The sequence below is a fragment of the Anastrepha ludens genome, chromosome 4, assembly GCF_028408465.1.
Source record: "Anastrepha ludens isolate Willacy chromosome 4, idAnaLude1.1, whole genome shotgun sequence".
Lineage (NCBI taxonomy): Eukaryota > Metazoa > Arthropoda > Insecta > Diptera > Tephritidae > Anastrepha > Anastrepha ludens.
In genome coordinates this window covers 33668336-33693960 of record NC_071500.1, presented here as the reverse complement: position 1 = coordinate 33693960, position 25625 = coordinate 33668336, and the positions used below count along the sequence as shown (strand labels likewise).

General features: G+C 35.4%; 2 protein-coding genes across 3 annotated transcripts in view; both read right to left on the bottom strand.

Annotated features, from left to right (window-relative positions):
- Positions 1-17019, bottom strand: part of LOC128861558 (death-associated inhibitor of apoptosis 1) — a 57883-nt gene extending 40864 nt beyond the window's left edge. Inside the window, exons 1-2 of one of the 2 annotated variants that reach the window (XM_054099790.1) lie at positions 16748-17019; positions 16297-16682 (exon numbers count right to left, since the gene is read on the bottom strand). The gene's annotated coding sequence lies outside the window, so the exon portion shown is untranslated. Of the gene's footprint in view, positions 1-5023; positions 5493-16296; positions 16683-16747 lie in introns of those variants that run through there. The other variant, XM_054099791.1, reaches the window with a different exon arrangement.
- Positions 17020-23280: 6261 nt separating this feature from the next.
- Positions 23281-24102, bottom strand: LOC128860590 (uncharacterized). Its single transcript, XM_054098203.1, has 2 exons — positions 23752-24102; positions 23281-23686 (listed from the first exon to the last, which is right to left on the bottom strand). The coding sequence occupies exons 1-2, from the start codon at positions 23961-23963 to the stop codon at positions 23344-23346; spliced, it is 555 nt and encodes a 184-aa protein (XP_053954178.1). The 5' UTR covers positions 23964-24102; the 3' UTR covers positions 23281-23343.
- Positions 24103-25625: the final 1523 nt, after the last annotated feature.

The window sequence follows — 25625 nt, the reverse complement described above, 5'->3', positions numbered from 1 at the left end:
TAACTCCGTCAACAAAAAAATCATCAAAAATAAACGCAACTTTTGAATTATTTTTAACTGACTAAAATTGAATGGGCTAAAAACCGGCATACCCAGAATTTTTCGGAAAATTCTGTCTTCGATGCTATTTTTTTTATTTTGTACAAAATTTGAAATTTCGAATTTCAAAAAAACGCAGTCAAAACTTTGCCAGAAGCCGCGTAACATACACATATATACACACCTATCGGTTTTTCCTACTTTGGCAGTTAAAATACCCGTCCAGATGGGTCAGAAATTTAGTTTAGCGAAGCGGTTATGCCAATTGGCTGGCTAGAAACTACGATTTATCGACTCCATAAGACTTTTGGAAACGCAGCTAGGAATAAATGTTATGCCAATCATCCAGAACTGATTGATAAGTGAAACGTGAAATCGAAATTGCTACTGAGGAGGCAAGGCAGAAACTCGAGGAAATGTGCTGAAAATTTAGATCTACAGAATTGGCTCTCATAAAGGAAATCGGGGAGGTCATTTAATGAAAAATTTGTCCATGCTTAATGCCAAAGTTTACAATTTCCAATAAAAGAAAATCATTGAAAAAAATTCGTACGTCTTTTACTTAGCCTAGCAGGATCACCCTGTATGCATACATTGATTGGAAACAGTTCTTTACGTTCAGTTTGTAATTAAAATTTGAACTCAGATTGCTTCAAACAAATTTAAATATAGTCACGGGCAGCTTAAATCGTTGTTTTAAATGCAAAGTGGAAAAATACTGACCGAATACGCATAACCAATCGATTGAAATATAATTTGGCCTCCCTTTGCCGAAAACCAAATTAAACTAAAGTGCAAAAAATCATATAATCAGTAATCATTTGATCGTCTGTGTAACCTAGGCATTACAATGATTTAGCGCTTTGAATGAGTTGTACCACTATGTAAATACATATAGAGTGATAAAAGGGAGATGCAGATCTTTGACGGCAATTATTTGTGATACGATTTTTTTTTTTTTTCAAATAATTAGTGCAACAGGCTTTGGCAACCTTAGCCATGGGCCATTGTGCAGATCCATATGTAAAAACACTCAGTTGGTTGTCAAAGAACTGTTCTGCACACAACTGAGATCACCTGATTCCACATCGCTGTTTTATGTAAGATGACTGACATAAAAATGATTAAATTCCACGCAAAATCGTATCAAAAAGTCTAAGAAATGGCGTTCAAATTCAGATAATACCCATTCAAAAGAAATATTATAGCTAAAAAATATATTTGCTATTGTAAATTTTCCAAGTCAAAGGTATTTTCATTATATTTTTTTTTGTTGTTGTCGATATTCTATTGTTTTTAAAGTTACCATAAAAATTCTACGCTCAAGCAAAAAGACCAAGCACTTACACCACTCGCACACCACTGTGCCTGTCAAATTCACACCTAGGGTGCCTGTCAGAAAATAGGAAGAAGCGTATGTTTACTTGTAATATTGTACAATGTCATGCAGCTGTAGTCAGTTGAACAACGCGTAAAAGTGATTCAAACCTTTTATGAAAATCCTCGATATGCAAGAAGTGAATTTCACGTATTTCACGATTTATTTTGTTCAACATAACCGACCATTTCAGTCAACAATCAGTCGCTAATAAGCAAACTGCCGCACTTTTTCTTCTTGATTGGCGGCATTGTTGTTGTTTTAACATCATAATCGAGAATGGTTCCATATGTATGTAGAAGTCCACGCAAGTGGGGGAAGTCCTTGATCACCATTCACATATGAGTGGCCAGGAAGATTCTTCTGCAAATGGTCCAAGCAGTTCACAACTTTCAGGCATCGCCCAAGTATCCTCTGGGTTACTTCCGAACAACCGTTCGAGAGCGAGCTAATATGAGAAGGTGAAATAACCAAGGATATCTGGTTGTACGCTGGGTTGAGGACCCGTCACGTAAAGTCCTCCCCAATGAAAACGAATAGAAACTGCCGCATTTGGGGTACTGAAAATCTGCACGACATTCAAGAAAAAACTTTGCACCCACAACGAGTCACAATTGTTTTGGTGATTTTTGGACTTGCGAAGTCATCGTACTTCTTTAAAATAGCGATAAAAAAAATATCATTTTGACAAATTTAGTGGTGTTTTAATTATAAAGGAAGTTCTGCAGTCTCATTGAATCACCCTGTACAAATACAATTTTAATTTAACTACTAATCAACTGCCTCTAATATGCATACTATGTTTGTATGTAAACTCAAAAACAGATGTCCAACACTTTTTGTACAATATTTGTGCGCATACATATGTATGTATTTATAGGTATGTACATACATACATACATACATAATATGTGAATATAATATACTGCGCTTTAGTTTACAATTACATGATTGCTCGAAATAATTTCGCCATTGCTCTATATTTCCAATTTAAATCGATGAGCAATGAATGTCTGAGAAAAAGGAAGCTGCCATTGGGCGAAATTTGCAAAAACTATTGCAAGCTTACATATACACGTACATATGTATGTGTACATGCATACATGCATTTGCACGTTTGTATGTATATATAAATGAAAATCAATTAGTGCCAAAATTTCACAATACATGGAAATCGGAAAATGCAAATTCATATGTAAAAGGAAGGTTCCTTTCTGCCATGATTTATCCGCAGTCCTTTTGAAAATCTGATTAATGTATTTATTTCCCTTGTTAGTATAAATTTGTTAAAAAGAAAATGAGCTTAAGGCCTAGCTGCTATATCTCTTAACATAAATAACTTATAAGATTTTTGTTGTAAACTAATTTTATAAAAATAAAAAAAAAATTAAGAAAAATTATGTTTGTGGATATAGCAATTTTCAAAAAACCAGAAGAAGGGTTTGGCAGATTTAGGCATGACATATATTATATTTTAGGTAAACAAGCCCCCATGCGCACCTAGTTCGACATATTTACATATATATGTATATATATGCACATATGTGTGTACATAAATACATCTCGCGATAAAATGGTAGCACAGAAAGTAGCACATTCATTGATAAAATAATATTGAAAATTGCATGTTTTTGAGCGGCTTTCATCTATTTTCCCCAAAAAAAAATATTTTTAATGTTAATATAATCCAAGAATTAGGTTCATATAAATTAGAATCGAATAAAGAATACTCCCCAAAAATTTCATAACGATTGGTCGATAACTTTTTCAGCTAGAGTGCCCAGCAGTTGAAAAAAATTAGCTTCGAGAAAAACGTCGTTCTAACTACCGCGCGCTACGGTGCCGAACCGACGGGCAGTCACTTAAGTGCTCATAAAATCGGGAATAATGCGAATTTCCTTTTAAAATTTTTACCACATATTCTTGCAATTTATGCATTAAAAAAAAAAATCGATTTTTTGATCAGTCTAAACTGGTTTCCCCCTTAAATAGAATTCCTAGAAAGATTTTTGATATGCTATGTTACAGGGTATTAAATTATCATTGCATGACACTTTTTCATATGGAGAAAATTTTAAGAAAAAAATTATAAAAAATCACGTCTTTTTCTGCAACTTCAAACTTGCCCTTTATTATACTAAAATTTAATGTGTGTGTGTGCGGTTATAAGTTTGGGTGACAGATGCAGAATAATGAGTTCTTTAATCAAGGAAATTTTACTTGAGAAAATAAATAGCGAATTCCTTTTTTCTTGTGTTTTTCAAAATTAAATTTTCAAAACAAAATATCGAAGGAAGGAAAATAGGTGGTCAAAAACTATAGTAAACATTTCTTTTATCATGCCACCAACATACGAAGAAGAAAACTTTCCCACGGCAGTTGGCTCTGCGTCACCGGAACGACTCGGATGTATTTCCGGCCAAGGATTACCATTCCAGCAGCGTATGCATGGGAATGCTATCAATGATGCTAACAACAACACCAGCAATAAAAACGAAAACAATACACCAACAATAATAAGAACAACATCAACAACAACAATAACAAGAAGAAAAATTTCATAAAATCATTCAATAAGTTTGTCTTTTGCATTATTTTGCATTTCCTTTAAAATTCAATTTAGCATTAGTTGGTTTTTTTAATCCTCTAATGCCCTGCAATAGGCAACACAAGAAAGGGTCAGTTACAGTTACTCTCTTTTTTTTTGTGATGAAAGCAAATCGTTTTTGAACTCAAATGCGTTCTCCTAATGCAAGTACAAAAATATACCTAAACAAAACAGAAAACACTTGACGATGTGAAAAAATCAAGAGCCTATTTCTGGCAGCTTTTCCACATTTTCCACATCTTCCCACGCCGCAAATGTATGGTACAAAACATAACCTTAGCTACGGACATTGTAATATGCCCATGTGAAAGAATCCTGCGGGCCTCTCTCACAGTTAAACAAACACACATTGTGATAAGCATGCAATTCTGTATGCACACATGTATGTATGTATTTAATAAAAACATCAGCATGGGAAAATGTGAATGAACTCAAAATGCGATTAACGGCGAGCAGAGCGCTCACTCCAGCCGCAGGGCAACCACACACAATGCTCCTGGGCAAGACAATAGTCAAAATGCTGGGAGTGAGTGCTAGTGAGATTGAACGTGTGCCGCTACGAATGCAGCAAAAACATGCCATCTTTATTGTTGCACAGTGAATATCCTGCACTCGGATGCTTTATATGAGATTGTTTTTTTTTCTCATGTTGCTCGTACTATTCCTACTACTAGTAGCATTGTATTTTTGACGCGTACTCGTACTCGAAACTACCGTACTGCCAGCAACAACAACAATGCTGCACAAGCGAGTTCCGTTCGGCGAGTGAAATGCAACTTTACGATGAGTGAGAAAAGGACTAAAGGATGCATGTGTACATATACATATGTATGTAATGACGGCACATACCCATAAATATTTGTGTATGTATGTGTAGCTATGGAGAGCAGTTGTAAATATTTTATAACTGCCCCCTTTTCAACTTTTAGAGCGTATGAGGGAAATGACTTTGTGTCGGAAGTGTTGCATATTTTTAGACATCGATAAGAATTACTTACCATTTTGCATATTTATGGTGGAAAATAGGTTTTGAAAATTTTTCTAGAATGCTGCTGGAGCTTGTGAATTTCCAATTGTTGTAGTGAAGCTAAAATTGTATACGAAAGTTTATTTATTAGGCGCGTAGTTATTTGCTTGCTTATACCGTAATTTTAAATACGCAATAAGACAGACTGCACAAAGTTTTCTTTTAAGCCCTTTTTCATAGCATTAAATACAATTTTTTTGTTCTCTAAAATTGGGTTTTGCGTTATTTGCATTCAACTTTAGTGTTTTCGTTTGCACTCTTATCGATCGCCACACAAATTCCCGTTCGATTACTTCACTGATAACATTATCGTCACTTAGAACAACTAGAACACATACTAATTACGAGCAGAACGCTTTTACTATGTTCTTGTTTTTATTTCACGGTAAAATCACTTATTTTGAAGGTGTAATGGCTCTGTCATTACGCTGCCAGTTACGACCTGCTGGTCTCATCACCGAATCGTATCTACGCTGCTTTTAATAGTTTTTGTAGTTTTTATTATATTCCTATTTGAATGGGTTTGCGCAGCCGACTAGAACGTGCACACATACTTGCATATACATACATACACTTTGATATTAAGTAACGAAAATAAAGGGGTGGTTCGGTTGGTTAGAGTAGTGACAGAATAAAGACCAGTTTTTTAGTGCTAGTTTATGCTAGGCGGTCCATTAAAGCTGTTTAACTAAATTTGAAAGAAGCAGTTTTGCGGGTCCCGGTGGTCTAGAGATCGAAAATTTAGGGTATTTTCAGGAATTTTTTTACAATAAAAAAAATGAAAACCGATATTCAAATTTTTAGGCTTTTTAACTTCTTTTACTTATAATACTTAAAAAAAATTTTTTAATAATTTTAAAAATGGCGCTGAAGTGACCCTCCCGAAAAATTTAACCTAAACGGTGTTATCCATTTTGGCTCTTCTATTTATCTCAAACACAAAAAGCAAAAAAATTATTCATCAGTATGACTGTAGCTGAGTCCCATACTAGAATAAAAAAAAATTGACAAAATGGCGCGGTTTTGAATTTGACACTCTAAAAATCGATTTTTTTCAGTTTTTTATTCAAAAAAAAAAATAGTACGGACGATAATCAAGGGCTATCGTGAACAACATATTAAAATTTCAGACGATTCGGTTGAATAGTTTTTTTTTTTTACAACACCTGGCGGAAAAAATCGTTTCGAGATAAATGAGTTTAAAGTTTGAGGTACAGGAGCGCGCAGACAGCTCTCTACCTATTTAATGGTCTGTAGAAGCTATAATATTGGGAATTTCCGCATGAAAATTTCACAGTATATTCTTAAGATAACATACCTTCGAAATATCGAAAAAACAAAAAATTGGTTTTTTGAAATTTCTAGACCACCGGGTCCCCTTAACTCAGTTTAAACAACTAAGGAAGGCAATATTCGGTCCAGGCCGAACTTTCTATACTCGCACACATTTTGATAAAATATCAAATAGGCTGGTTGTTAATTTTTAAAAACTCATAGAGAGTGAGAGTTAGTAACATCAGATGGATAGGCGGAAATTAAATTTTAATATCCTAAAAGTGGGCGTAGGTTTTATTCGATCTCAATAATATTAGTTTGGGGATAAAGAAATCCATTATTTTCTCAGTAGATGGCTGTAGTGATCGATATCTCCTAAAGTATCGATCAAACAATTTGAAGTTTATGTTCGCTGTCAAGGTGAGATTTCACACTAATAAAAATATTTTGCTGTTGTTTATTTGTTCAGTTGGGAGTTAATAGAAGTCAACCAAGTGGAAATTTGGTACATTTTACAGTTTTTCTTTGATAAAGGCGGAAATGCAACCCAGGCCGCAGAAATTGTGAATGGTGTTTACGGTGCCGATACTCTAACAGCTAATTGTGAAATTTTGGCTTCGTGAATCCGTTCAGGCATTTTTGATGTTTAATAAAATATCGATAAAATCACAAAAATAACTGAAGTTTACCGGTATCTGCGCAAAAAAAAATGCAAATATAAGCGACTTCTTTTTCCCTTACTAAAATTTATGTAGGATCTAAATGAGGTAGGGAGAAATACGCGTGCTAAGTTTGGGCAAATTTTTTGTGTGCTGTTATCGAAATACTCACATTCTAATTATTTCTTTTCTTGGGCTCATCATTCGTACCAAATTTGAGTAATTTTTCATAATTTATAGCAGATATAACATGTTTTTCTACTTTTTTGTTGCTGTTATAATTACCGTTATATGGGAGGTAAGCGTGATTATCGACCGATTGAACAATTGAAGAGGTGGTGCTGACTCACCAAAAAAAAAGGCAATTCGAGACTTCAAATCGCTAAAAACTGGGTTAGTACCAGTTAGCGAACCATTAAAATTAAATGAAGTGTTTAATTTTTAAAATTTTCGGAGCATATACTTTTTTGTCTGAATACTTAAATGCTAAGAAATATTAAAAAAAGTATAATTGGCACGTACACTTCTTTTAGGTATTTGGCCGAACTCCTCCTCCTATTTGAAATCTGCGTCTTGATGTTATTCCACAATTTGAAGGACCTACAGTTATAAACAGATTCTGGGCGACAATTTTGTTTTTTTTGTGAGGAGCTTTTTCATGGCAGAAATACACTCAGAGATTTGCTAATGCCTGCCGAGGGGCGATGCGCCGAGATTCGAATCTACGCACTCCCGAATGCTAATCACGCACCAACCCATTCGGCTACGGTGGCCTAAGAAATATTGCGCTTTGCAAATATCGAAGGTGATTTCGAAATTATGACACGATACTTTGGGGAAAATTACGTTGTTTTCTTTCTGCATCGTTCAGCTTTTGGGGTCAATATTTGATTAAGCGCTTAACCAACGAATAACCTTTAGATGACTAAATAAGCTATTTCGCAATGTCTACTGAGTGAATATCTATCAGTTAATGCTGATAAAGTTCACAGTCAAGCGAGCGAAGCAACAATAAATACGATTTCTATTTGCCATTGTTTTGCAAGTTTAGAAAGATTTTCTCTTCAATTTATATACCTAATTTCTGAGGAATAAGCGTGGCCACTGCAAGCAACGTAATTAATAAGGTCTCTAATGCTAGTGCAAGACTTGATAAAGATGTTATTGAAAGGCCCTTTCGCTTCTCTTATTTTCTATAACATTAAATAAAATAAATAAATAATTGGCGCGTACACTTCTGTTAGGTGTTTGGCCGAGCTCCTCCTCCTATTTGTGGTGTGCGTCTTGATGTTGTTCCACAAATGGAGGGACCTACAGTTTCAAGCCGACTCCGAACGGCAGATATTTTTTATGAGGAGCTTTTTCAAGGCAGAAATACACTCGGAGGTTTGCCATTGCCTGCCGAGGGGCGACCGCTATTAGAAAAATGTTTTTATTAATTTTGCTTTCACCGAGATTCGAACCAACGACCTCTCTGTGAATTCCGAATGGTAATCACGCACCAACCCATTCGGCTACGGCGGCGGCCATAATATTAGGGTGTGGCAATTAATAAATTTCAATTTGGATAGCCGATTTCTTTTTTTCAATTGTATTACTATTATTAAATAAAATGATTAGGACATACAAATAAATATATGAAATGTTTTTAAGAGCTCGAGAACTTAAAATTATAATACATAATATACAAAACAGAAATATATTTGGGATGATTTTTTTTATTATATTAGGAGCGCAACTAAGTTCCCGCTGTTTTTTATTTTTATAAAAATACTTCATTCTGAAAAACTGGTTGCAAGTGAATTATTGAAAGTATTGCCCATCGCCGGCTACTACTTTTTCCCATCTTTCTGGTAGATCTCGTATACCGTCGCAGTAAAACTGTTCACCTTTTGAGACTATACACGGATCGAGCCATTTTTGATGCCCTCATATGAATGGAACTGCTGGTCAGCTAGACCATGTGCCATCGATCGGAACAGGTGATAATCGGACGGCGCAATATCTGGAGAATATGGCGGGTGGGATAGGATATCCCATTTCAGTGTTTCCAGGTAGGTTTTAACAGATTTGGCAACGTGAAGCCGAGCGTTGGCCTGGTGGTAGAATCACTTTTTCATGCCACTCCGCATCAATCGCATCAATTGAAGTCGACGGTTTCGCTTCGATTTAACAGTTCATAATAAAAAACACCACCTTAGTCCCACCAAATACATAGCATAACCGTCGCAGCGTAAATATTCGGCCAAGGCGACGACGTAGAAGTATGACCGGGCGGTCCCCATACTTTCTTTTCTTTGGATTGCTGTAATGAATCCATTTTTCATCACCCGTCACGATGCGATGAAGAAACCCCTTCCTTTTTTGCCGCTGGAGCAATTGTTCACAGGCGAAAAAAAGACGTTCAACATCCCTTGGTTTTAAATCATAAGGAAGCCAAGTCCGCATGCAATCGCTGGGAAATGGATTGGCGGGTAACTCCTAATACTGAAGCAAGCTCTTCTTGCGTTTGACACGGATCCTGAGCAATGCCTCCAATTCAGCGTCTTCGAAGGTTTTTGATCTTCCTTCATGCGGACGGTCGTCAACATTAAAATCACCGTCTTTGAAGCGACGGAACCAATCTCGGCACGTTGTTTCACTTAAAGCAGCATCTCCATAAAGTTTTTGTAGCTCTCTATGCGCTTCAGCAGCCGTCCAGTCAAACTTTAAACTACTTTTTCCAATAAATCTAAATCAGCATAATCAGCAAAAATGCGACGCAAGCAATTGTCATTTGGCTTTAATTCTTTCACGAGCTGTAAAATTTTCCAAGATGAGCTTAAGCCAAAAAATTGGTTCTGAGTGGTACACCGCCATTTGTATACCAGAACATTTCCGGAAAATTAAGGGAAATCAACCGCATGTATGTAGACGAACTTCCTGCATCAAAACAATGCGAGCTCTCAAGTATCGGGTAACACAAGAGCGCTCAAAGGAGCGAATTAATGGGTCATCCGTATTTTAGCTATATTTAGCACCTAATGAATAATTTTTATTCCCGAACATCAAAAATAAAATTCGAGGTCAAGTTTTCCCCAACGCCTGAAGAAACCGTTGAAGCCTTTAAACAGCTCGTTTTGGAGGTATCCGCTTCCGAGTGGCTAAAGTGCCTTGAAAACTGATTCAAGCAAACGCTGAAGTGTATTGACTTTCTAAGAGAATATTTGGAAAAATAATAAAACCATTTTTATTATTGTTTTTGTGTGTTTTCATTATTGAGCGCGAAATATGAAAGGCAACCCTCGTATTTGTTTGTTTGTTTACATTCTGATTGATATTTTGACACTCAACCCAAAAAAAGACCAAAAGAAAATACATGTAAATGTAAGATGTTCAAATATAGATTTTATTTTTCTAAAATAATTGCAACCAGTGCCGGCCGAGCTTCAAAGTTCAGTAAAAATCGTGTTTTATTCTGATATTTCAGTGCGCTATAAAATCACTATAAATGCAATAAATTAAGTGAATAAAATAAGTGAATAAAAATTGAATGAGATGAACATTAATATTTAATTGAAAACATAAAGTAACAACAATCAGTCTGGATAAGTTCATTTTGGAGTAGTTTTTTTACAGTCCGGATGAAAGTTTCTATGTTCCTGGACACAGCGTGGCCAAAACTGTTTTTGTTCTTCTTTAGCCGCGATAAGTTCCTTAAATCCTGCATTAATTCAACAGCCCTTTCAGCAGTATCATTCACACCTCTCAATTGACTTATTCTTCTTTTAGAAGATACATCTTCCTTTAGAAAATTATCGTCGATCTGCAGTCGTGGTAGAAATTGTTTGCTTTGCTCCGTTACGAAATCATCCAACGTTTTCTCTGAAAAAAAAGGAAAATAAGTTAAATAACAAAAAAAACAAATCAACAAAAGATTAAAAAATATCACAAAGTGGAAGTTGGCAATCATTTTATTTTTAGTTTGGTTATCAACTTCATCATTAAACAGTGATAGAATGACTGTCTCTTCACATTAATACCACAAGTGCTTTAGAAATTGATGCGTCAACTTTTTCGTACTCTTTTAATATCTTTAAGCGGCGGTTAGGAGATTTGGTCGTCACTGTGCATTCGAGCCAAGCTTAAACATACAATATCACGACAAATAAGCAAACGTCTTGCAGAGCCTGTTTGTTCTTCGCAGTCATTCTGCTTTGTGACTGAAGTAAATAAAGAATAGATCTCTCTCGCCCTCCAGAGTACCTGATGCATAGCTCCTGGGGCCCTTAGTTTTAATTTTTCCTCTGTGTCTTCTCCGAAACATATTACGCACAGTTCGAATAATTCGCGGTAGACATCTCTTACAAAACCGTTGTCTAATTCTACCTAATAAAATATTAACAAAGCTTGAATGTCTGACTCGGCGCCACGTTCTTTTAGGAAATTATGAGATAGAGTCGATGTTTTGCCAATTTTCTCTGAACTTTTTGAACATCGGAATATCTGGGCTACTAGTAATTTGCTTAATCTTGGCTTCAAAGACAGCTTTTAGGGCCAATTCTTTTCCTGAAGTTTGCTCCAAAATAGCACAAGCTCCAATGGAACGGCCAGTATTGGAAGCTGTTGTGTCGCAGCACATTATTTGTACTTTATCGTGCAGGTTCCAGTCAAAGAGAGCTGTTGAGACGATCTTAGTTCGATGTTTTCCAGAAGAACTCTCTAGTTTTGGCACTGCAAGAAGCTTTTCTCTATCGTCAAACGAAGCAATAACTGGCAAGCGTTCTTCTTTTGAATTTGGTACATCCGACCCGGGTAATAGTTTTCCATCCCAAAGGACTGTGACTAGTTCGGGTATATTGTTTTGGAAGTCAGATTCTGCTTCTGATTTTCTAGTTTCAGTACGAATTCACTGAATCGAGGATTTGTTAATAAGGAAATCATCGCCACTCAGACCAGGCGCTTCTGTCACCGCATTGAAAATGTAAAGGGATGCTTAACGGGCATCGATCTAAAGCTGCAACTAGTTTAGGTGGTATGAGATCATTTCTACCCCTTTTTGATATTTGTTCATGGCAGGGAACGCCCGGCAATCGGAGTTAAGAATTTCAGATATGCTATTCGTCTGAATCTTCTACACTTTCAAAGTTATTTGTGGTGAAAGTAGATGCAACAGTCAGTGATTCTTTGTCTTACAATGCTTTCCTCTTCTTCCAGTAGCCGTCGTCCAGATCTTTCTTCTTTTCCTGCCAATTTTTTGCCTACACCACTTAAGCATCACGGGCGACCTGGCTCTCTCTGTTGCATTAAAAATTATTTATCTTCCTCTATTTTCATGGAATTCTTGCTTTTTCCCCAACATATGATGCACTCCCTAATCACAAGATTTGCACTTACACTAACAGTCAGTTTAACCTAACGAATATTTTAAAATAGGATTGAGAGAACTTGTCGATTAGATAGGAATTTTGCACCATTTATTTGATAGCTAGGCAAACCGATAAGGAAAATATTTTGTTTGTCACTCCGTAATTCCACCGACATGTTTACGCACTTAATACTGGGGCACTAATAAATAATCTAAAATCACGTATGAAATGACAAATAAAACACGTCGTTACAAGTCACAGCGCAGTACTCATGCAACTTGTATGGACAAGTTTAAATCGCAAGTCGGCACGGGTTGTCGTTTATAAGGTATGCGTAAAAAAATATTGAACTTGAAATTTAAGGGACACCCTAAAAACCATACATGACATTTATCTTTTAAAGATAATCCTTCTCAAATGTTGGCCGCACCTGCACCGCGATTCGTCCATCCGTAAACACCAATTTTTAATGACTCGCTGGAGGACTTCGGTCAGTATCTCATGAATAACTTTAGTAATGTTGGCTTCCAATGCCTCAATCGAAGCTGATTTATCCACAAAGCATTTAGACTTTACATACCCCCACAAATAAAATTCAAAGATGTGATAGCACACAATCTTGGGGACCAATCCACTGATCCGAGACGATAGATAATTTGCTCACAGAAACGACGACGCAGTAAATCCATCGTTTCACAAGCTGTATGGCAACTAGCGCCGTCTCGCTGGAACCAAATGTGGTGAAAATCACGGGCTTCAATTACCGGCATCAAAACGTTGTGGATCATGGCGCGATAACGTGCGCCATTCACAGCACCAGCCTCGTCCTTGGAAAAATATGGGCCGATGATTCCTCGAGAACATAGCCCGCACCCAACGGTTGTTTTCAATGGACATAAAGGCGGTTCTTGAATGGATTCGGGTTGACGTAGCTATTAAGCCAAAAAAGGATTTCATCGCGGTTAAGTACACCATAAGTTGGTCTAAGCGCGCGTTAAAAACACTTTTCCCAGAGCGTTGATTTTCGTAATACACTTGTATTACGATTTGTAAACATTGTTGACGCGTAAGTCAATCCATGATGAAATTTCAATGGGTACTAAAAAAGATTACGTGTACGATGGAAGTCTTGTTGTTGTTGTAGCAGCATAAACATTCCTCGTGCATAAACGAGGAATGCTGCTGAAGTGTCCAGTCCTTAGCCGGATATAAATCCGGGACATTTCGGTTACGTAGAACGGACTGTTGTGGGAAGAGTCTTGTCGACGTCCTATGCTCCCGAGAGGAGTCAACAAGGAGAAAATTCGCCAATACTTTGCTATGTCAATCAAAAGTACAAAACATTGTTGTCGGTGCGGTGTCACAATAAATGCGCCTTGGAACGAATAGAAAGTTCTTCTTCAAGATTATCAAAACACGTAAGCGAAATCCTTTTTTTCATTTTACGGGTTCAATGGGGCACTCTCATATCAAGATGGATTGGCGTGAAAATCATATTTGCAAAACATCACGATTACAGTTGATTATAAAAAAAAGTTTATTCTACAACAAATATAAACCGAAGTTTCAACCTTTGTACAAGATTTATAAAAATTCGACTAATTTTCATCAAAACTTCAAACTTTTTAATCAAAACTTATAAAAAAATGGTATGCAATTTTATAGTCCTTTAAATTTTAGTATAATAAAGTACAAATGGCAGAAAATTCTCGTTTATTTTTGACAGTTTTTTGGAGAGAATACGCCACGCCATCAGAAAAAAATATGGAAAATCAACGGAAATTTTGATTACTTTCATCTAGACCATCACTTAATTTGTGGAAAATTAACATAAAATTGCATAAAATATACAGTATGCAACACAACTAAGTTTTTTGGTTATATCTGCAAAGTGATGTGCCGCTTTTGATAATTTACGGCGCGCTGAATCCGCATTCGGCACCAAAAATTTACCAGTGCTTCAGAGTTTTTAGAAACTTTGTCGAAATAACACCTTTTAAGTCGAAAATAAGAATATACAGATGTGAGAAGCAAAGCTGTTATTGTTTATAAAGATGAAGGAGCTATGATTAGACTTCCATAAACGGTATATAAAGTTTCAATCAGCATGGCCCGCTTGTTGTTGTTGTAGCAGTAACTTTGCTCTGTCAGTGTAGTGTAAATCACCGGTCATCTTCGTTTAGTGCATCTAACGGTAGGCCCAGGAAACTTGCTTCTTCGACAGGTTGGGTCCAGAGAAAGAGGGGTGTAAGATGAGTGGGTTTGATGGGGCATATGAAAGGGTTAAGTTAGTGTCGTGCGGGGTGCCTTCACATGCCGGACATAGGTATGTTTAGTATGTCGGGGTCGATTCTGGATAGGTAGGTGTTTAATCTGCTACAGTATCCAGAACGTAATTTTGCCAAGATTACGCTAGACTTTCGGGAAGTTGGAGCTCTTCGTCTGCAATGGGTGTTAGTTGGACTCCGATGACGGCATTCGGATGTCAGAAGCTTAAGAAGGTGGTAAAAGTCTCCCGATGAATGTCGTTAATTGTCTGTCTGTATCATCAACCATTCCCATGGCAGTCGGTTCTACGTTACCGGAATGACTCGGGTTTTTCCCAACCAAGGGCTGCCGCCCCATAAACTAGCCCTGTCTAGTGTACCCTACCTCACCATGGTCCGCTGTTGCTGTTGTTGTTGTAGCAGCATACATGTACAACAAGGCCCTATCATTGTGTTCGCTTGCAATGCATAAAAGCTTACACTTTAAGTTAATGCTTCTTATTAAATACTTATGGCGCACGTGAACAAATTTTAATTAAATTAAAGTAAATAACCAAAGTATAAGCCACAATTTTTGAGCCTCGATTTCAAGCGACATTTTATTTATCCACTATCAAATTGTGAAAAATGGCGAAATTACTTTTTTTAACGAAAATTGTCTCTAAATTGCGGTATGGTAAGTAATTCCTCAGATCAGGTTCGTAATCGATGCACTTCACTTAGAATAATTTTATATGGTAATGTAAAAAAAAATAAGTTATCGGAATTCAAGCAGTGCAAGCGGCTCCGTCTATTTGTAGAGTTTACCTACAATACTGAATATTCCAAGCTTGGTGAGATGAATGAACAGCCAGTGTTTTCACTATGCGGGACAACAACGAAAATATGTATAATTTACACAGATAACTATAAATTTGTCTATAAAACCGAGTTTACTTGGCTTAATTGAAAATAAAGTAAAATAAAATTCTAATTTTTTTGAATGCATCAAGGTTTTGAATGCTTGCTTTTTAGACGTAAATTTGAATACCAATATAAGTAGTGTAACAAATTACAAAAGAAATACATATATTAATCCTAAATATTTTATGGGATATTACAGATTTTCCATTTTCCAATTGCACGTCTTAGTTATCGGGATTTAGACTCTGGCAGTTTTTTTCCTATTCTGCATAAAGAAATCAATCGATCTAGTTGTAGATGTACAGCTAAAGCAATGGTATATGTATGTACCATTTTTGGCGTGTACATCCTTTTTGGGTATTTGGCTGAGCTCCTCCTCCATTTGTGGCGTGCATCTTGATGTTGTTCCACAAATGGAGAGACCTAAAGTTTTAAGCCGACTCCGAAGAGCAAATATTTTTTATGGTAACTTTTTCATAGCAGAAATATACTCGAAGGTTTGCCATTGCCTGCTGAGAGTCGACCGCAATAAGAAAACACTTTTTGATCTTATTAAAAATTCTTGATATCTGGACGATATACATAATTTCAAGCACCTTAAATACAATTTGTTAAGCTCAAGGCGTCAAAGTAGACGAATCGATCTATGCTGCCGTACAATAGATCTAGGTTATCTGCATGAAACATAAAGTAATGAAATGGAAGCAATTTCTAACAGCAATCACCATAGACCTCAGCGATTTATTCACATATACAAATCCCTTTTACAACCATATGTGTATAATTACTTACCGGATGCTTTAAGGATTTCCAGTTTTTTAACATCGATTTCAGTTTATCTCTTTGCATTATTTAACGCCAAATGTCGTATCTTTAAATGCCTTTCAATCAATTCCGCTGGACATTCTATGTAATCTATTTTGAAACAATTTATTGCTAGAAAATACTTCTTGTGTAATTGTTCAAATATCTCTTTGTTATTGATTTTATCGAAATTCTGTGAAGATTCCAGTGCTCCCCGGGGTGTCAATCGCAACCAATTGTCTCGCGAATTATTTGGATTCCAAAGGACAACTTCACCAACCACTTCGCAATAATGGCCAATTTTCAATTCGACATCCCAAACAGCAAATTTAAAAATACGCAAATTTACTGTACCTTCAGGCAAGGCGTATTTCCTGTTAGTGAATACGACAAAATTAAAAGTAAAAGCTTTATTTGCAAAGCAAAACATATTGCATACCTAGGCAAATGTGATAGATTAATGTTTTCCAATATGAGATATCCGCTGTGATGTTGTTGTAACCTACCAATTACAGTGCAGCGCCCCTGATGCAGTCTTAAAAAGTTTCGTTCCAGAGCGAGTTCTTCTACTAGAACGAATTTGTTGTGAAAGCAGTATTCAGGCAGCTCTAACGCATCAATATCACTTTTTTCTTTTGTCATAACTCTCATACATCGTAATACCTTAACATATGTAACTAGGCAAATACTTGCCCAAATCAGAAAACAAAATGAATTATCCTAACATCCTTGCTCTGGCTCTTGGCGCGAGTTATTTCCCAATTACCAAATGCAAATATCAATCACAGAGTGACACAAAGAACTTAAAAGATTGGAAAGTAAGACCCATCGCACACTACAAATTTTGTCACCCGACTATTTAGTCGTTTCTCTTGAATCACATGAAGGGAGAAACTTTAGGCTCAACGTCATAGGGGAGTTCGGAATACAATTATGCCAGATCATAACGCACGTCTTCAAACGCTCTTCCAATCAATCGTTGTTCAGACGACGTTGATTTTTTCGTATATCTCCAACACAATCTCCGTTTTTGCCTACCTCTGTTTTAAACAAGCCCGGTGCGATATTCCTTACTATTTCAGCAAATCAGCTGATTCCTTCAAATTCACCGGGAGTCGACTATCGGTTTGCTGTTGGCCACATGTTTGCATTCTGTACATCGTGTACATTTGTTTGGCGAATACCGTGTTGTTGTTGCACGGAACGCGAAGAGAGGAGTGAGTTCGCTAATTTTAACAGCAAAAAAAATTTGTCTGGCCAAACAGTCGTAAATTGTGGTGTTGCCATGCATAAAAATTGTTGAAAATGGCATCATATATAAATAAAACGTAACGTAAACACGGTTCAGCGTGTTAAGTGTTAACAAAAACTACGTATATTTTTACGTTTTTCTCCAATAAAACGTATCTCTATTATTCTCTGAGTTCGGTCACTGGGTTTCTTGGTAAAATGGTCAAACAAATGGCAACACAACTTGGTTGCTTTATTTTATTTCAATTACTTTACTTTACGTTCACACGCTCAAATTAAGATTGATTACTTTACGCGCATGCCAATCTGCTTATATGCATGTGCTTAATACCTATCAGAGAACGTTAAATATAGAGAAGTCTCAATGACTGAAATGGCAGCACTTTTCAGGGGTACTCGTTTTGCGCGCGTGGTACACAACAGCGACATTTTTCACAGAACGTTAACAGAAATATGCTCAACTGCAGAAATTTAACAGCTTTTGAGAATTAAGAGCTTTTTTTTTGGAAACTTTCCGTTTTGTGCCAAAGTTAGGTTACAGGTGCTTTTTGTCTCTTTATTTGCATGAAAATTCATTTTTGAATTTGAATTGATTTTGCGTAATTTGCGCCAAAATTTCCATGTCAAACCAAAAGAGTCTAATGAACTTTAGTTTGAGAAAAACTTTTGATTGACGTCGCGCAATTTTCAAACGCTTTCGATTTTCCGAATTTTTTTCAACTTTTTCGATTTAAAAATGAGCAGAACGTGTCGTGTGCGCGGGTGTTATTTAAACAACAGTGAAGTGAAATTATTTTCTTTCCCACAGGACCCCATATTAGCAGACAAATGGAGGGAGAATTTGCATTTTGCCAGGACGGAACATCTTCCACCCCACAACTCATTTGTGTGTGTAAAACACTTTGAGGCATGTGTTGTGGGGGGACAATGTTTGAAAAAGGGTGCCATCCCCACCCTTCGTTTAGGTAAGTTTTTGCGCAATACATAAGTAGGTATGTGTGTTTTTATATTTCGCTAAAGCGAACCTACAAGAATATCAAACACACATACCTACATATGTATTGCATGCATTTGATATAATATTAGGGTGGATAGGTTTTATTGCATACATTTGATATAATATTAGGGTGGATAGGTTTTATTGAGGGTGAGGTTTGCTAACTGGTAGCATTAGAGTTTTGAGGCAGGAAAGTGGAGGAAGTTAAGAAATTTAAATTATTTTTGAATGTGTATGTGCATATATTTGATAGAAAATAATTTTTTATTAATAACCATAATATTACAATACCCGGCATCCGTTACTATGCCTTGTTGAATAAAATCAAAACAACCAATCAGAAAAATATTAAGCAAAATTATTTGTATTAATTTTCTATCTCAAACCGTTTTTGAACTTTGCATTTGAACAGCTTATGCGGATTATGAAGTCTAGAGTGTGCTATAAATAGTGGGAAATAGGGAAAACTAAGAGTTTTTAGATTAAATTTAAGCAAATATTATTTATTTATTATTATTTATTATTACTAAGTCATTTCATTTTTATTTTTTCTTCTCTTTCAGCTAGCACCCGAGCCTAGATTTTTAAGCACTACAATTTTTTCTTAATCATGATGGATTGAGAGTAGTGTTTTAAAAATCAGGTAAATCGCAATGACTTAATCGATGTCCATATCGAAGTCGTGTGAGAAATTGTTATAGTATGAGAACAATTTCGTAATTCGTGCTTTCTCAATTTTATATTTTTTTTTTCATTTCAGGAAATGTAAATACCTATTATTTATAGCATTGTAATATATATACATGTACATATAAGATTACTTAAATTACTTGTGAATAAAAATAAAAAATTAAAATTAAAAAAAATAGTATTTCATTTTCTTAAGGATAACAATATTTATTTGGTAAGAGGATCTTAAAGAAACATATACCAATAATATAATTCGACAGGATTTCTTTACAATATCAATATATTCGTTCAGCTCAATAAAATAAATATCTGCATATGAAAAATCTTTCCTATGGACGTGCAAAAGCAAACACACATATATAGTACATAAATACATGCATACAAACTGCCATAGCCATACATACATATGAAGCTGCGAGCACTTGCGACAGAAAAAATATTTCGATTTGCTATTGCTGTCGAGAATTTAGAACACATATTTACATACATATATTGATGCATACATATGTACGGAGCCGCGGCCACTCGACTTGACAAAAATTGAAGATTTACCAAATATTGGCAAATAATTCAACGCGAAATATTACAATATTGACTATTTTCGAATTGGCGAGAAAAATGGCATATGGGCATATGAGCATATGAGCTCGAACTTAGTGTTATAGAATATTTTGGATTTTTCAGCGTCGTTGCGACTAAAAAAATCTGACCGCTGCGACTGCGCCTATGAATGTATTTTGTTCTTGCAGCCGCTCGGCTTATAATTTTAGCTTTGGAAACATACGCGTGCAGAGGCATAAAGCCAGTGCTTTGTGTGTGCTGTTGTATGTACATACATACATATGTATGTATATACTAATAAGCATAGTTTTGCTGGGAGTCGAGAATGTATGTATATGTATGTACGGACATACATACAATAGGGCATCAATATGCCAATACGTGAGGTAGGTCATGGTTGCTTCAGTACATTGAACTTTTGCTTAATTGTTTCTTACATGTGTATGCATACATGTACATACATATGTTTGTAGTAAGAAACAGTTTAAACAGATTTTGTTACTAATCCAAATATACATACTTACGGTAACATACGAATATGCTTTTTTATCCTATAAAATATGTAAATATGGAGGATATCTTGGGTTTGTTAAAATTATTCTTTTATTTATTTAGAATATCAAAACTTGTATACAAACCATGCTTGTATACCTCCTGCAATAGGATGTGGATGAAAAATTACAGAACAGAAATAAAAACGTAATGCCTCAAATGCCTTGCAAAATGCTGTCGGTCAATTTTATTTCAAACAAATGTATGTATAACAATGCCCAATTTCTTTTTGTCCAAAAATAACAAATATATATGTACATATATGCAAATACATACGTTTCTTTGAAGTTTTCTTTTATTTATTTTAAATTTCAAAGTTTTATACTATCTATAAAATGCATACATATATTATTCCATGTAATAAATCTAAATTGAAAAAAATTTCGTTTGCAAAGGAACAAATGAATGCATATTCAAATGTAAATATGATATATACATACATATGTAACACTATAAGAATTGAAGATCCAATTGAACTTTTGCACAAACATAGCTAACATAATACATATACATATGTATGTATATATTGATATACATATATTTACATACATATGTCAAAATACCAAAGCACTTGTATATAAAAATTTTCATCAAATTTGTATAGTTTTCAATTTACTAAAATGCACATACCAAGATGTGAGAGGTCGTTTTATAGTGCATTTTTTTAAATTAAATCAAAATATTAAAGTTACTTTGATTTGAAATGTTGGCGCATATAATAAATATTCAAATTATTCATCAATAATCATTTAGTTGAATAAATTTTCATTCATCAAGGGAACATACATATGTAGAAATGAACAAGCAAATTCTTTGCAAAATGCCGTCGGCTAATCGTCAATTTGATTTTCTACAGAAGCAAAAGCAGAGAACGTTATGATATACAGAGACCGTTCTCTGTGTGCAGAGCCAATATAGGAAGAGAGAATTCACTGCAATCAGCTCTGTTAAACCCCGGCCGCGGTTAGACTTCAGCTCTGTTAAACCCCGGCCGCGGTTAGACTTCATTTTTGACAATTCACACCATTCGTAGCTCGTGAGACTTCTCTATATTTAACGTTCTCTGTACCTATCGTATGTTCTAAATATGGTAACTCGTATTTTCTCGAAACGTTCATCTTGTCATCTGGTATTTACGTTTTTGTTTTGGTATAGCATTCATTCAGTATTGCCCAAGGCGAAGTGAATATCTAAGGTGGCGCCATTAAAAGTGGTTACTTTATTTTTCGCGATTTTGACGTCAACCATGGCTAGGAAGCATGTGTGCGTATAAATTCAGTTGTTTCCATTGCTTTCACATACTCTTCTTCTTCACAAACAAGAAATTCCTCTTCCTTCTGGTTGTTTATTCATGCGCTGTTACAATACGGCAAATTCGGAAAGCGCAATCGTGTACTCCATCATTATTGGGTATTGCCGGTAGTTTCGCAAACTTTTGTGTTTTGCCACAATACCATACCAATAAAGGACGTACTTAAGTAGGGAAGGTACAGTTTTAAAACAATTCTGCTGATGACTGCCTAATTTGTATGTTGTGAATATTTTAATAAGCTTCTTATGTTTCTTATGTAATAAAATAATCTTAAAGCCTAAGGGTAATGTTGTAATTATAGACGAACTGAAAATGCTATTAGTGGTGCAAATGTTTCAGAAGACGCTTTCGAAGACGAAAAGCTTTTTGATTGACACACTGTGTTATGTTTATTTTAAACTCATAACTCAAAATATAAGCCGTAAAACGGTTATTGTTGTTTTTATTTCATTAAAATTATTGTTATTTAAAAACGAAAACTAATTTTCAGTTGAAGATATTTATTATTCAAAAAACAAGAATTATCACAATTTTATTGCAAAAAGTACTATCCTTCAGTAAATTTGATAGAATTTCGAGAATTTAATTCTACAAAATCTGATCTTACATCATTTACTCTTGGTTTTATAATATAAAGCAACAACAATAAAACACAAGATTGCGCCTTCCGAATTCGCTGTGACGTCATCTTCTCAAATTAACAAACAAAGGAGTAAAATGACTTGTGAAAGCAATAAACTAGTAAGCGAAAGCAATAGAAGCTATCAAACACAATTATACGCACACAATTTTTTGCCACGGCGTGATCGGCAATAACACTGTATTTTTTGGTATTTCTATAATTCGTGCTTTCTATAAAACCGAGTTTACTTGGCTTAATTGAAAATAAAGTAAAATAAAATTCTAATTTTTTTGAATGCATCAAGGTTTTGAATGCTTGCTTTTTAGACGTAAATTTGAATACCAATATAAGTAGTGTAACAAATTACAAAAGAAATACATATATTAATCCTAAATATTTTATGGGATATTACAGATTTTCCATTTTCCAATTGCACGTCTTAGTTATCGGGATTTAGACTCTGGCAGTTTTTTTCCTATTCTGCATAAAGAAATCAATCGATCTAGTTGTAGATGTACAGCTAAAGCAATGGTATATGTATGTACCATTTTTGGCGTGTACATCCTTTTTGGGTATTTGGCTGAGCTCCTCCTCCATTTGTGGCGTGCATCTTGATGTTGTTCCACAAATGGAGAGACCTAAAGTTTTAAGCCGACTCCGAAGAGCAAATATTTTTTATGGTAACTTTTTCATAGCAGAAATATACTCGAAGGTTTGCCATTGCCTGCTGAGAGTCGACCGCAATAAGAAAACACTTTTTGATCTTATTAAAAATTCTTGATATCTGGACGATATACATAATTTCAAGCACCTTAAATACAATTTGTTAAGCTCAAGGCGTCAAAGTAGACGAATCGATCTATGCTGCCGTACAATAGATCTAGGTTATCTGCATGAAACATAAAGTAATGAAATGGAAGCAATTTCTAACAGCAATCACCATAGACCTCAGCGATTTATTCACATATACAAATCCCTTTTACAACCATATGTGTATAATTACTTACCGGATGCTTTAAGGATTTCCAGTTTTTTAACATCGATTTCAGTTTATCTCTTTGCATTATTTAACGCCAAATGTCGTATCTTTAAATGCCTTTCAATCAATTCCGCTGGACATTCTATGTAATCTATTTTGAAACAATTTATTGCTAGAAAATACTTCTTGTGTAATTGTTCAAATATCTCTTTGTTATTGATTTTATCGAAATTCTGTGAAGATTCCAGTGCTCCCCGGGGTGTCAATCGCAACCAATTGTCTCGCGAATTATTTGGATTCCAAAGGACAACTTCACCAACCACTTCGCAATAATGGCCAATTTTCAATTCGACATCCCAAACAGCAAATTTAAAAATACGCAAATTTACTGTACCTTCAGGCAAGGCGTATTTCCTGTTAGTGAATACGACAAAATTAAAAGTAAAAGCTTTATTTGCAAAGCAAAACATATTGCATACCTAGGCAAATGTGATAGATTAATGTTTTCCAATATGAGATATCCGCTGTGATGTTGTTGTAACCTACCAATTACAGTGCAGCGCCCCTGATGCAGTCTTAAAAAGTTTCGTTCCAGAGCGAGTTCTTCTACTAGAACGAATTTGTTGTGAAAGCAGTATTCAGGCAGCTCTAACGCATCAATATCACTTTTTTCTTTTGTCATAACTCTCATACATCGTAATACCTTAACATATGTAACTAGGCAAATACTTGCCCAAATCAGAAAACAAAATGAATTATCCTAACATCCTTGCTCTGAACATTGGCGCGAGTTATTTCCCAATTACCAAATGCAAATATCAATCACAGAGTGACACAAAGAACTTAAAAGATTGGAAAGTAAGACCCATCGCACACTACAAATTTTGTCACCCGACTATTTAGTCGTTTCTCTTGAATCACATGAAGGGAGAAACTTTAGGCTCAACGTCATAGGGGAGTTCGGAATACAATTATGCCAGATCATAACGCACATCTTCAAACGCTCTTCCAATCAATCGTTGTTCAGACGACGTTGATTTTTTCGTATATCTCCAACACAATCTCCGTTTTTGCCTACCTCTGTTTTAAACAAGCCCGGTGCGATATTCCTTACTATTTCAGCAAATCAGCTGATTCCTTCAAATTCACCGGGAGTCGACTATCGGTTTGCTGTTGGCCACATGTTTGCATTCTGTACATCGTGTACATTTGTTTGGCGAATACCGTGTTGTTGTTGCACGGAACGCGAAGAGAGGAGTGAGTTCGCTAATTTTAACAGCAAAAAAAATTTGTCTGGCCAAACAGTCGTAAATTGTGGTGTTGCCATGCATAAAAATTGTTGAAAATGGCATCATATATAAATAAAACGTAACGTAAACACGGTTCAGCGTGTTAAGTGTTAACAAAAACTACGTATATTTTTACGTTTTTCTCCAATAAAACGTATCTCTATTATTCTCTGAGTTCGGTCACTGGGTTTCTTGGTAAAATGGTCAAACAAATGGCAACACAACTTGGTTGCTTTATTTTATTTCAATTACTTTACTTTACGTTCACACGCTCAAATTAAGATTGATTACTTTACGCGCATGCCAATCTGCTTATATGCATGTGCTTAATACCTATCGTATGTTCTAAATATGGTAACTCGTATTTTCTCGAAACGTTCATCTTGTCATCTGGTATTTACGTTTTTGTTTTGGTATAGCATTCATTCAGTATTGCCCAAGGCGAAGTGAATATCTAAGGTGGCGCCATTAAAAGTGGTTACTTTATTTTTCGCGATTTTGACGTCAACCATGGCTAGGAAGCATGTGTGCGTATAAATTCAGTTGTTTCCATTGCTTTCACATACTCTTCTTCTTCACAAACAAGAAATTCCTCTTCCTTCTGGTTGTTTATTCATGCGCTGTTACAATACGGCAAATTCGGAAAGCGCAATCGTGTACTCCATCATTATTGGGTATTGCCGGTAGTTTCGCAAACTTTTGTGTTTTGCCACAATACCATACCAATAAAGGACGTACTTAAGTAGGGAAGGTACAGTTTTAAAACAATTCTGCTGATGACTGCCTAATTTGTATGTTGTGAATATTTTAATAAGCTTCTTATGTTTCTTATGTAATAAAATAATCTTAAAGCCTAAGGGTAATGTTGTAATTATAGACGAACTGAAAATGCTATTAGTGGTGCAAATGTTTCAGAAGACGCTTTCGAAGACGAAAAGCTTTTTGATTGACACACTGTGTTATGTTAATTTTAAACTCATAACTCAAAATATAAGCCGTAAAACGGTTATTGTTGTTTTTATCTCATTAAAATTATTGTTATTTAAAAACGAAAACTAATTTTC